The sequence below is a fragment of the Rhinolophus hipposideros genome, assembly GCF_964194185.1.
Source record: "Rhinolophus hipposideros genome assembly, chromosome: 19".
NCBI lineage: Eukaryota > Metazoa > Chordata > Mammalia > Chiroptera > Rhinolophidae > Rhinolophus > Rhinolophus hipposideros.
This window is the reverse complement of record NC_138065.1, coordinates 2,531,057-2,543,731: the sequence shown is the minus strand read 5'-3', so window position 1 is coordinate 2,543,731 and position 12,675 is coordinate 2,531,057. Positions and strand designations below refer to the sequence as shown.

The 12,675-nt window shown below is 51.4% G+C and overlaps 1 protein-coding gene across 1 annotated transcript in view; it reads left to right on the top strand.

The window, feature by feature from the left end:
• Positions 1-2,874: 2,874 nt before the first annotated feature.
• IL6R (interleukin 6 receptor) overlaps positions 2,875-12,675 on the top strand; it is a 46,656-nt gene continuing 36,855 nt past the window's right edge. The window contains exon 1 of the mRNA XM_081026255.1: positions 2,875-3,150. Coding sequence (XP_080882381.1) covers positions 3,066-3,150 — 85 coding nt within the window. The 5' untranslated portion in view covers positions 2,875-3,065. The remainder of the gene's footprint in view (positions 3,151-12,675) is intronic.

Below are 12,675 nucleotides of genomic sequence, written 5' to 3'. Positions count from 1 at the left end.
AGGGGATTTCTGGCAGAGAGAATAATGAACAAAGGCATGGAGGTGAGAAGCCGTAAATAATAGAGTAGAAACATACCGTACTTTGCCGTGTATAATGTGCACTCATGTTTTTGGCCCAAACCTTCAAGGAAAAAAAAATCTTTTGTTTTAATTCAAATTTGTATTTGCGTACATTAAGGTCCTTGTTTTATGTATTATAGAGGAATTTTAGCATTTATTTTTTTTAACATAATTGTGGTCCAAGAAATTTTATGTACCGGTCACAAATTTACGATATTTATGCTTCACAGAAGGCCAAGAACTCTTTGTTGTTGCAAGTTGGTCATTGTAACTTGAAACTGGTGATCGTATTCCAGGGTATTATTTTAAAGGAATTGCTTTTTATTGGGGACATTGCGGAACAGAGTGTTTCTCCAGGGCCCATCAGCTCCAAGTCATTGTCCTTCAATCTAGTTGTGGAGGGCGCAGCTCAGCTCCAAGTCCAGTTGCCGTTTTCTTCCCCCTTCCTTCATGCCCCCCCTCCAGTTCAAGCCCTTGTTTCTCAGTCTGGTTGTGTAGGACACAGCTCCCTGGCCCATGCTGGTGTTATGAGCCTTGCGCTCCCCCCGGCTGAGGCAGTCGGTTGCCAGTCGTTAGTCGGGGGCTCACAGCAGCGCACAGCAGCTCTCGGGGGCTGCCGGCCACTCACGCTGGCTGCCAGCTACTCATGGCGGCACATGGTAGCCCACTGCAGGTCACCAAGACCTCCGGATGCTCATGGCAGCCCAGCTCTAAGGAGAGCTGTTGTTCACAATCTTAGCTGCAGGTGGCGCAACCCACCATCCTATGGGGGAATTGAACCTGCAACCTTGCTGTTGAGAGCTCGCGCTGTAACCGACTGAACCATCCGGCCGCCCCCAGGGTATTATTTTGCATACGGATATCATTATTGATTTCTAGAGTTACACTTTTAACTCATAGGCATAAATAAAAGAATTAACATTTATGTAGATGCAGAATGAGGACTACCCATGTAGAATGCGCATTCTTATTTTTCCCTCACAAATTTGGGCCAAAGTGTGCACATTATACATAGTAAAATACGGTAATTATATTTAAAGCATGGAGATGCAGAAAATGAGGCTGAGGAAAAAAGATGGGCCCTATCTTCTCGTTGGAACCACAACACTGATAATTTGCACAGTGTTCCTCTTATCTTAAAAATAAGGACATAGAGCTCAGAGAGGTTTGGTAACTTTCCCAAGTCACACAGCCCAGCAAGTGGCAGAGCTGGGATGGGACCTTCAGAACACAGCTTCCCCACCAGTGGATTAGAGAGGGGGAGGCCCACCTTGGTGGGGTCAGCCAGGTGGGGACTGAGACATCTGTTCTTGGGCTTCAACATCTCTCTTTCAAACTCTCCTATCTGATCAGAGGGCTTTCTGCAGCTTTCTGGTTTCAGGCTGGCAACCTGTGGTCTTCCTTTGATTATTTTCGGGTCTGCATCCGCCACAAATAGAGGGGAAGGGAGCAACCGCGGCGGGAACCCGCTTCCAGCCCTGCTGCCACACCGTTTTATTCATTTATTTGATTAATTTATTTTTAAAAAAGATTTGTATTCAAATATAACCAACTGCAACACCATTTAAACAGCAGGACAGAGCTGCTGGTAGCCAAAAGCACTGCCCTCCAGGGTGCCTTCTGCAGGCATGGCTGGAGTAAACCCACCCTGACCAGCCTTCTTGGGGTAGGGGTGTCATGCCATGGGCCTGGTTCTGTCTGGCAGTGCAGATGGTTGTTTCCCACAGAGAGACCCAGAGGCAAAGGTCTGAGAGCTGCACTTCAGAAGCTCTGTCCCTAGATGCCAGGTCCTATCCACGTGGGGGCCCCTGCCAGGCCACACCCTTTCCAGCTGCCCCGGGAACCTTGATCCTGGTGAGGACCAGCCTGAAGCCCAAAATGGAAAAGCACGTGCTAATTAAGCAGTGGCTGGTCTAGAAGCTTCTCAGGCTGGACCTTATGTCAGTACTTTTCTTTCCTTTCAGACTGAGCTCTGAGGCCATCCTGTCAGCTTCAGGCTCCCTGGGGAACCTTGTAGGCCCTTTCATGGTTGTGAGCCAAGTACCAGTTTCCATCAAATCAGGAGGGTGGACATGCAGCTGTTGACGTCAATTGAGCACCTGTGGCCCAGACCTGTTGCAGGTGTACCCCTGCCATCTCCTGAGCAGAGACTTTTTCTTTTTCTCTGATAGATGAGGGACCTAAAACTCAGGGACTTGGAAGAGCAGCCACAGACAGTAGGCAGAGTTCTGAATGGAGCCCAGGTCTCTGCGGGCCTCCAGAGCCCCCAGGTCTCCTGCTGGTGCTGCAGCCCGTGGCACAGGTGGGCGCCGGGAAGGAAGGCGCCCGGGCGGCAGTCAGTCTCCCAGGGTCCAAGCCTCATGCCAGATCGATTAAATCAGGATCTCTGGGGGAGAGCCCCAAGCACTGAGGGGCTCCCCAGTGATGCCGGGGGCAGCCGGGCTGCACGCGCTGCTGCACGGTAACGGGGAGAGGCACATCGCCCCCTCCCGGGCTCTCCAGGTGCTCCTCTCGCAGCGTAATGCTCACCCTGTTCACGAAACCAAAAATCAAAACCGACCCGCGGTGGCTAAGTCCCCTCCTCTCATCCGAAGAACGGGGGCGAGGGGCCCCCGCCCGGCTCGGGTCGCCTGCCCCGGGGCTCAGGTGCGGCGGCGGGAAGCCACCCCTGCAGTCGGCCGGGGCGCGGGGCTGTTGCGCCATCGCTCGGGCTTTCGTAACAGCGCCCTGGGGCCGAGAGACACTTCAGCGCGAGTTCCTCAAATGTTTTCCTGCGTTGCCAGGACGGTCCGCAGCTCTGCGTCACGTGCCAGCGGGGAGGCGCAGTGACACGGAGCGCGGCGCGGGGCGCGGGGACTCGCTGGGCGTGCCGAGCGCGGGCCCCCGGGGATGCGGGCTGCTCTCCCGGCCTGAACCCGCCCGCCGCCCCGCCCCGCCCCGGCCGCCCGGCCGGGTATCCGCCCGCCTGCCACCCTGGGACCACGGCCACCAGCCGACGAGGAAGCATGCTGGCGGTCCGCTGCGCGCTGCTCTCCGCCCTGCTGGCGGCGCCCGGGACGGCGGTGGGCCCAGGGCCCTGCCCGGTGCTGGGTAAGGGCTTCGCGCGCACCTGGAGGGCCGCGCAGCCGGCGGGAGGGGGAAACCGCCGTGGCCGCCGCAGACGGGGGCAGCTGGAGGGCGGGGAGGAGGGGTGACGGCCACCTTCTCCCGTGGCTAGCTGAGGTCCCCGCGGGCACAGGGGAGGGCTCCGGGTGACCCAGCTGTGCGGTCGCGGGCGGGGGCTCGCGTGCCCCCTGCTGCGTCCCGCACCTTTGCTGGTGGCTGCCCGGTGGCCGGGAAGCTCCCTGCGGTCTTGGCGTGTTCTCCGAAACTTGATTCTCGGGTCTCCTTCCAATGCCTCCAGGAGCCTTTACACAATTGCGTCCCGGGGACTCTGAGGGGAGATACTCCGGCGGGGCTGAGCTCCCGCCCAGGGTTCCCCTCTTGACCCCGAGCTCTGGGGGGGCCACCTCGCCTGGCTCACCCTTCAGCCCCCAGCTGTAAGTGTGGATGACAGTGCCCTGACTGTGAAGGGACTGACATCACCGGCTCTGAGTCACGACCCCCCTCCTCTGCTTGCAGTCCCGTCACAGACACGAGCTCTACGAGCTGTGTGCCCAGCCCTGGGCTTTTTTATTCTACCTGGGGAGGCTTGCCAGAGAGTGGGCAATCTTGGGGAAGGCACACATGGACCCCCCTTCCAGGCGGGAGAAGGAGGGTGAGGCAGAGGGCAGGGGGCACTGGCTCCCGAAGGCAGTAATCTGCCCCGGGCAGCCAGGCCATTCCTCTGGCTCTGGCCAGGTGCCCAGCTGCATGTCTAGTCTCTCCTCCAGTGTAGCCCCGCAACTGCTTCTCCAGAGGTTTATTTTAGGGTCGGAGGGCGTCTTGGAAGACACAGCGGGAAAACCTAGGGGGCAGCAGGTAGGCTTCTGGGAACGGATGGCTGGGGAGACCGGTGGCTCCGGCTTTTAGTGCTAGACAGCTCTGCCCTCCTGGCCATCACCAGCCTGATCTGCTGGGAGGTAATGCTCCAGGGCTGGTGTGCCTGCCACTCTCAGCTTTCTGGATGTTTGTGTTCTTTGTACCTGGAGGAGGAAAGTAAAGGGATGTCTTTTCTTGGCACACGTTTATGAGTCCGGCCAGTTATACCTGCTGTAACCGATTGAGGCCTCCTGTGCTTTACACGTTTTCTAATCCACCACTGGATCTAAATACACTTTGTCCCAAAGAGGAGACTGAGGTTCCGAGAGGCTGTGATTGGAGGTTGGTAGGCCCCGTTCGTGGAGGCTTACCTCTCCGTGGCCCTGAGCTGCAGTGGAGTAGATCCCCAAGACTCCCAAATGTAGAACTAGCCCCGCAGTCAGAGCTGGGGGTACTCGGGGGCAGGCTGAGGGTCACCCCTGGTTGGCTGAGTCCTGAGGCAGAAGAATCCAAGGGAAGGGAAGTGGAGGCCTGGGCTTGGCCACCATGGGGTCGAGGGATGGCCCAGGAAGGAGTAAGAATCCCCTGCCCACCTCTGTTGCTATCACACCACACCCAGGGCACCTGCCCCAGGGCCGTTACTGCTGCAGCTGAGGCTTCCTTTCACTCACTCCTAAGTGGTCATCAGGCAGGGGGGCGGGGGGCAGCAGCTGCCATCAGTTCTCCATTCCCTGGCGCTCCGGAGGGACGCGCAAGGTGGTCTCAGGGCCTGGACAGCCCGTGAAAGGCAGAACTGAGAGCTTGGGAGGAAGTGAAAGCCCTCCCAGTACAGAAGGAAAATGCAGAAAAGTAGAAAATACCCAGCTCCCCTTCCACACCCACACAGACTCAGCCCACAAACTTGAGAGTAAAAATAAAGACATTGCACCGGAAGCATGGAGCAAATGACTATGCGATGTCTTGCTTTGGAGAAGTGAGGGGCCGAGGGGTAGCAGCGGTGGAGCTGGGTTAGAGGGGAAATCCACTGGCTCTCAGAGCCCGAGGCCCATTTTCCTGGAGATCATTGCCTGCCCACAGGCCGGGAGCTCAGGTGGACCTGCCATCTCGGGGCATGGACTAGCTGGCACTCGGGAGCTGGGCGTGCCTGGCCTCCGATGCCTCAGGTCCCTTCTGCCTTCTCCAATGCACGGCAACACCTCTAGGTCTCTCAAGTCTTGTCTCAACTTCTGACCTTCCCTTTAGGGCAACCTCCTCCTGCCCCCAGGGCTTACTGCTTTCTTAGCCTCACTCGAAATCAGTGTTTCTCAAACAGTAGTTCTAGGTCTAGTTGCATCAGAATGGGTGTGCGTGTGTGTGTGTGTTAGGGGTGGGGATGGAGGCTTGACAATAATGCCGATTCTTGGCCCCAGATTTACCAAAGAGAAATATCTGGGAGTGAGGCTCTGGAAATGTTCTTTTCAACAAATGTCCTTGTGATTGGCAACTTTAAGGATATCTGGCCAAGCAGTGTGATTGAGGAACTGAACACAGGCCCTCCCCCAGTGGGCTTCTAGTTGCCAGAAGCCTCTCCTTGCTTTGGCTCCACCCCTTGTTTATTCATTGCAGCAAACACTGATGGAGGTCATGAAAAAGCCTATGGGGCCTGGTTGCGATCAGCCACCCAGACTCCACCCTAAAGGAACTTGAAAATGGTCAAGTGTAAGTCCCTGAGACTACTGAGGCCAGCTCTCTGACCCGTCCCACTCAGTACCAACTACCCAGGACAAATGGTCTGGGGCTGGGAGTGGAGGAAAGAAGCTCCTATGATTGAGGGCCAGGGCCCCAAGGCAGCAGACACGCCGACCCCGACCTCATTACCTCATCTGTGACCCGCAGTGTCTCCCCCTGGAACTGAGTAAACAAACCCTCCCCTCATGGGCTGTTTGTAAGGATTACACAAAGTGGCTCACATACTCACAGCTGTAAATAGACACCCCTGCCCTCGTCCCCTGTCCCACCAGGCCTGCAGGCCACCAACCCAGCAAGCCAGAGCATTCCTGTCACCAATCTGGGCTTTTCCAAGTCAGTCTTAAAGGGTACAGCTCTGTTCTCTAAACGGTAGTTATTTACCAAGTGTTGCTCCTTAAATGGAAACAACATGAAATCAAACTAAAAGTGTAGTTCCTTAGTTGCACCAGCCACATATCAAGTGCTCAATAGCACACATGCCTAGTGGCCTGCGTATTGGATAACACAGACCTAGAGCACATACATCATTGTAGAAAGTTCTATTAGACAGCGGTGGTCTAGAGCGTTCCAGAGGTTTTCTGGTGCGCCTTCCTTTATCCCTCTCCAGACCTTCTTTTCTTGTCTACCTGACTACCGCTCAGCTTGGACAGGTAACGGCTAAGGCTTTGGAGCCAGGCAGACCTTTTGGAGCCCTGCCACGTAGAAATAACGTGAGCTTAGGTGAGTGAATTTACCTCTCGGAGCCTCACTGTCCTCGCCTGGAAAACTAAATAATTACACTGCCCCACAGGGTGATTCCCTCCAGGGTGGTTATGAGGATAGAATGAGCTAAGTAAGGTATTATACAGCGTACAGAAAAGCCTAGCATGGAGCAAGTGCTTAAATGAGTGTAACTTAGAATTTATTTTTTTGAAAAACATATTTCGAGCTCCTCCTGGGTTCCAGGCGCTATTCTTAGAGCTGTAGATACAGTGGTGAGCAAAACAGACACTCATTGGCACTCCACTCTGGTGGGGACGTAAATTCAATATATCACGTGATAGTGACTGATGCTAAAGAGGAAATATAACTCAGGGAAGGGAGATAGGAGCTGTGTGTACGTGCTGAGGGGACATGTAGAATTGATGTAAGGAAGTTCTTACCGAGAAGATGATATATGAATGAAGGCCTGTAGGAAATAGAAGGGATTCCTTATACGCCTGTTAAGCAAAAACCTTCCATGGCCGAAAGCTTTTCTGAAAGTGTTTATTGAGCCAAATGCTAACCTGAAGAGGAGTAGGTCATGGGGCACGCCGTCTGCACCACCGGCAGCGGGGCTGGTGGAGCAGGTAACACGTGTGCCATCCCGGCCTCCACAGGTGCTTTTATCCCCTAGGTCTGGGGAAAAAGGTGCGAGTTGTTTTGGAGGAATTTAGGCTGGCTATCGATAAAGGAGGTGGGAGAAGGTAAGGCAGGGCTAGTTCTGGGACAGGCGCAGTCAGTGAAGAAGAAGGCTTTGCTGTGGGATTGGCTGTGGGCAACAGTCTGGAAAGTTCTTGTGCAACCAGAAGCGAGTGGGTCACTGGCGCCTGGCTGTTCTTTTTAGATGATTGTGGAAATAACCACCTGGAAGTTAACTCAATGCTCCAACATACACTCGGGAAGGTGAGCAGTCTTGTTGGTTTTGCCCTATAGCTGTTAGCTGATTAACCTATCCTGTCTCTTCCTGCTGAGTTTCATTTAGGATGCCTCAGAATGTTCTTGTCCCGCCCGTCTTGGACAGGAAAATTCCTGCCTTGTCTAACAATCTGGTGCTACCTGAGGGCCTGTTAGGTTCTGGAGCCCTCGGTGGAGTCCTCGGTGGCAACACAGGTGCCCCCGTCGTGGTGAATGTTGGCGTTGTCTCTGGAGAGACTTCCACGCTTGGGCTTCCACCAGCTGGACAAGAAAGTGCTAAATGTCATTAACTGTGGTTGAGCCACAAGTCTTGAGCTGGAGTGCCAGGGGAAGATGGCAAAGAAAGGAGTTTAACTCTCAGACCTGCTGGCTGGTGAAACTTGGGGAGCTTCTCTTGGGTAGTTAATCTGTGCTTTACTCTCTCCTCTGGCCTTGAGACCCAAAGAGGTCCCAAGAGTCAGGGGTTTTTCTGGCACATTCCTGGGTTCAGACTTGACTTTCAGCTGCACTTCAGCAGGCTCCCCCACTCCCACCTGCCCCTGCCAGCTTGGCCCTGTGCCTCTGCCCTAAGGAGTGTGCCCCTGAGGCCCACATCCAGGCGGTCTCCCAGCACCTGTCGCCAGTTCCCCTCCCACCCGCCCTGAAAGCATCCTTTGGTCTTCCCTCTCCACATGATGGTACACTGTTAACCATATCGAGTGCCAGAGTGTGTGTGAAATTGCGCTAGGGTCTGTTTGGGCAGCTGTGGTCTCATTCACACCTCACAGCAGCCTGTGTGAGGGGGTGTTAGAACCATTGCATGGATGGGGGAGACTGTAGGGCCAGTAGGTTTTGTTGGAGGGGGAGGTCAGAGGTCAGGTTTGGACATGTTAAGACGACCAAGAGAAGATGCTGGGGTATTGGGTAGAGGAGGCCGGAGTTTGGGGATGAGGGCTGAGTTTGAGGTGACTGTGGGAGTCACCTGATGGCCGATGTCATTTAAAGCCCGTCTAGGGCTAGAGTGTAGATGGAGAAGAAAAGAGGTCTCCAGCCTGAGCCCTGAGGTACCCTAACCTTCTCAGGCTGGAAGAGGAGGAGGAGACAGACAAGGTGAGAACAGAGAAGTGGGAGGAAACCGTGGGAGGCGGTGTCCTGGAAACCCAGTGGGGACAGTGTGTCAGGAGGAGGGAGCAAACAATGGAGGGAGCAAACTCTGCTGCGAGGCTAGGCAAGAGGGCCACTGAGACATGACCAGAAGTGACCTTGACGTGAAACTGTGGCAGCCAAAGGCTGACAGGCCGGATTTATGAGAGAATGGGAAGAGGGGGACCAGAGATGGCAGGAATTGGCTGTTCTTGAGGATTTCAGCTGTCAAGGGGAGTAAAGAAATGGAGTGTTGCTTGGCTGCAGGAGTCGGGTCAAGAAACGGGATTTTCAAAAAGATAACTGCAATACCAGCATGTTTGCCTGCGAATGGAAATGCTCTAGTAGAGACCAAAAGTTGACAGAGAGGTGAGAATTGTTGAAGCAATGTCTTTGAGTAGGCGAGAGGAAACTGAAGTTCAGAGAGGTGAAGTAACTAGCTCAAAACTGCACAGCAAGGAAACCACAGACCAGCCTCTGAACCTTGCTCTTTCCACTACATCTTGTCACTAACTCCCACCTTTCCCAAAGCACAGAGATGTCAAGGTCATCTCTCTTCCAAGTGTCCTCATTAGATACTCACCAATACCATGCCCACTGGTATGGCACAGACAGCTCTGCTTTTGCCCCTGGAAATGTCCGCTGCCTTCTCTTTTTTTTAATTTTTAAAATTAATTTATTAATTTATTTCTTATTGGGGAATATTGGGGAACAGTGTGTTTTTCCAGGACCCATGAGCTCCAAGTCAAGTTGTTGTTTTCAGTCTAGTTGTGGAGGGCGCAGCTCACTGGCCCATGCGGGAATCGAACCTGCGATCTGGGTGTTAATGAGCACTGCGCTCTAACCACTGAGCCAACTGGCTGCCCCTACATTTTTTGAGAGATTAGTTATATCCTGAAAATAGTTCTAGGGTTTTAACATTAATTATCTAATTCATCCTCACAACAACGTTTTTGAAGTGGGTATCATTATCAGTTCCACTTTGTGGACGGGGAAAAATGAGGCCCAAGAAAGTTGCGAAAGTAGCCCAAGGTCACACAGCTACTAGTAAATGGCTGACCTAGGATTGGCACTGGGGAGTGTCTGAATCCCGGACTTGAACTCTCTCTCTCTCTCTTTTTTTTTTAAGAGGGAGTTTCAGGGGCTCACTTTTTTTTAATTTTAACTTTTCTTTATTTAAAGTGTGTTTTTTCAGGGCCCATCAGCTCCAAGTCGAGTAGTTGTTTCAATCTAATTGTGAAGGGCGCAGCTCACAGTGGCCCATGCGGGGATCGAACCGGCAACTTTGGTGTTACGAGCATCGTGCTCTAACCAACTGAACTAACCAATTGCTCCCCAGGACTTGAACTATTGATTTGAATCACTGCACCCAATGGACTAAGGAAAGAGTTCGCTTCTTTCTACTAAACAAAGAACTTGTCCTTTAATTGTTTTGGTATTTCGTTGCATGGACACACTGAGTTTATTTCCTCAGTCCCTTTTTGCTGGGTATCTGGTTGTCTCCTGTCTTTCCATAATGGGAAAAACTTAGGGAATAACTTGGCATCTACCGCTTGCTGTATGATGAGTGCAAGCACATCTGAGGGATAAATTCCTCGAAGGGGAAATCGATGGGTTGAAGGTCACGTGCGTTTGTAATTTGGGGAGAAAATAGAATTTCACCAGTCAGCCATCAGAGAGAGAATGCATGTCCCCACAGCATTGCCAAAAGTGTGCTATTAAACTGCTATCGACACAGAAAATCGTATCTGTGTGGAATTAATTTGCATTTATCTTATCTGAGTGAGACTGTACAGGTTTTTCCATTTTTTAAGAGACATTTGCGTAATCTGTTTCTGTGAACTGCCTATTTATATTCATTGCTCATTTTTAAAAATTGGGTTATTGGTCTTTTATTGTTAATAGCTCTTAACATATTAAGGCATTTAGTCCTTTATGATGTGAGTTGTGAATGTTTTTTTCTAGTTTGTCATTTGTCTTTGGTTTGTTTTTTTTTGGTGGAGGACAGTTTTTGCCATGCAGATTTTTTAAAAATGTAGTTGGATTTATCAGTTTTTTTTAATGACTTCTAGGTTTTGTATTATACTTACTGTGATCTTCCTTATGCCAATATTATTTTGAAAGATACTTCCTTTTGCTGGTACTTTTAAAAGTTTTTTACATTTAAATATTTAATCCACTTTGATTTATCATGGAGTGAGGTTTGAGGTATGGCTCTAGCTTTTTTCCATAGTGATAACCGATGTTCCTGTATAGTTTATTGAATCTTTCCCCCACTGATTTTAAAACTCACCTTTAAAATCTGCCAAATTACTGTATGTACTTGGTTTTATACTGTTTCTCGGCATAGTGAATAAAGGCCCAAATTCCGGGGCCTAATTGCCTGGGCTTGAATCCAGGCTCTCTTCTTATTGGCTGTATAACCAGCCTGCTCTTCTGAGAGATAGACTGGTGGGAACATCAAGTTAGGTAATCCATAACTTGTGCACCTTGGAAGAGCACCTGTATGTCACCAACACTTGCACTAAGCTATTTTTTTTTAATTGTGGTAATATATACATAGCGTGAAATCTATCATCTTAGCCATTTTAAAGTGTACAATTCCATGGTGTAGACCAGGTTATTTTTGGTTACTATTATTTCTGAACTTTCTAGTCTCTTCCTTAGTGTTGTTCGTCTATTCTTGGGCCACTGCCGCACTCTTAACTACTGGGGCTTTATCATGAGCCACACAGACCGACCATGTTCTGAGATAGGAAGACCCAGCATTATAAATAGGCCAGTGCTCCCTAAGTGAATCTCTAAATTTTACTTGATCCGAATAAAAATACCAAAGGGCTTTTTTTGTGTGTTTGTTTGCTTTTTTTCCCTGAACTAGACAAGCTGATTCTAAAGTTCAAATGGAAAAGTACATAAGCAAGGATAGCCAGCACAATTCTGAAAAAGCTGAGGAATGAAAGGGAAATTAGCTTGACCAAACTTTAAGGCATATTCTAAAATGACAGAAAGGCAGAAGCCTGGCTTTCCCAGTTTCACCGAGGCCAGAAGTATCTACCTGCTCTTCCATTCCGAGCTGCTTCCTTCATGGTGAAGCTTGTACACAAGCTCATGGTCACGTGTGTGTGTGTGTGTGTGTGTGTGTGTGTAGGGGGGAGTAACGGGGGCATGGACTTGAGCTCAGGCAGTTGTGAGAAAGGGGACTTTGGGCCCTTTGTAAAAATGTGTCTGGAGTGTAACACACTTGCTGAGAGTGCGCTCAGCAAAATTCAGACAGCTTGATGAATTTTCACAGCATGAGTGTATCTGCGTCACCACCAGTCAGATGAACAGAAGTGGACCGGCCCCAGCACCTCCCCTTTTGTTTCCCTTCAGTCACTCCCTCCCACGCTTCCACTTTGGGACGTCTTCAATCTTTAGCTTTGCTTCCTCATATCTAAAAGGGGTAGGTGATTGGAAGCTGGGGTCAGGGGGTGTTTTGGGATGGGATGGGGGGCATATATCAGGTCCCTTCTTCTCACTCTTGCCCTGAATCTCCCCATCCCCAATCACATAAAAGTCCCTGATGTGGGTCAGGCTCCTGGTTAGACTCTGAGGCCGAGTTCAGAGGGGAAGACAGGCCCCTTCGTGCTTCTCCTGGGAAGGCTGTGGGTAAACATGGCTGAGTCCCACGGCCCCCGGGGCCCAGTCCCCCTACCCTGTACACTGGTTGTGTGACTTCAGGGCCTGGTTCTCCTCATCTGTGAAAATGGGTGCGTCCTTACAGTCCCAGAAGAGCGACCCTTAGCTCAGCACCCACTCTGTGATGGCAGCTGCAACTCAGCCCCTCTGGACGCAAGTCTTGTGTGTGACCATGTATGGTGCCTCCTCCACGCCCTGCTCTGTGGGTCGTGCCTTAATCTCTCCATTTCTCAGTCTGCTCCTGGAGCGTTGTGGGAGTGGGGGAGTTGGATTGTTTGCCCGCCTTAGATATCTTTTCCTCTAATTAGTTTATAACCTCTGAGAGGTGACCCAGGCTGGACCTTCTGGGTCCGGGCCAGTTGATTGTCTCTGATGCTGTCAGGGGAGGAGTAAATGTTTTTCTCTTGAAGAGCTGGTCACACGCTGATCTCTGAGTCAGCAGCCAACATTACCTTTTTATGGGTCCAAAGG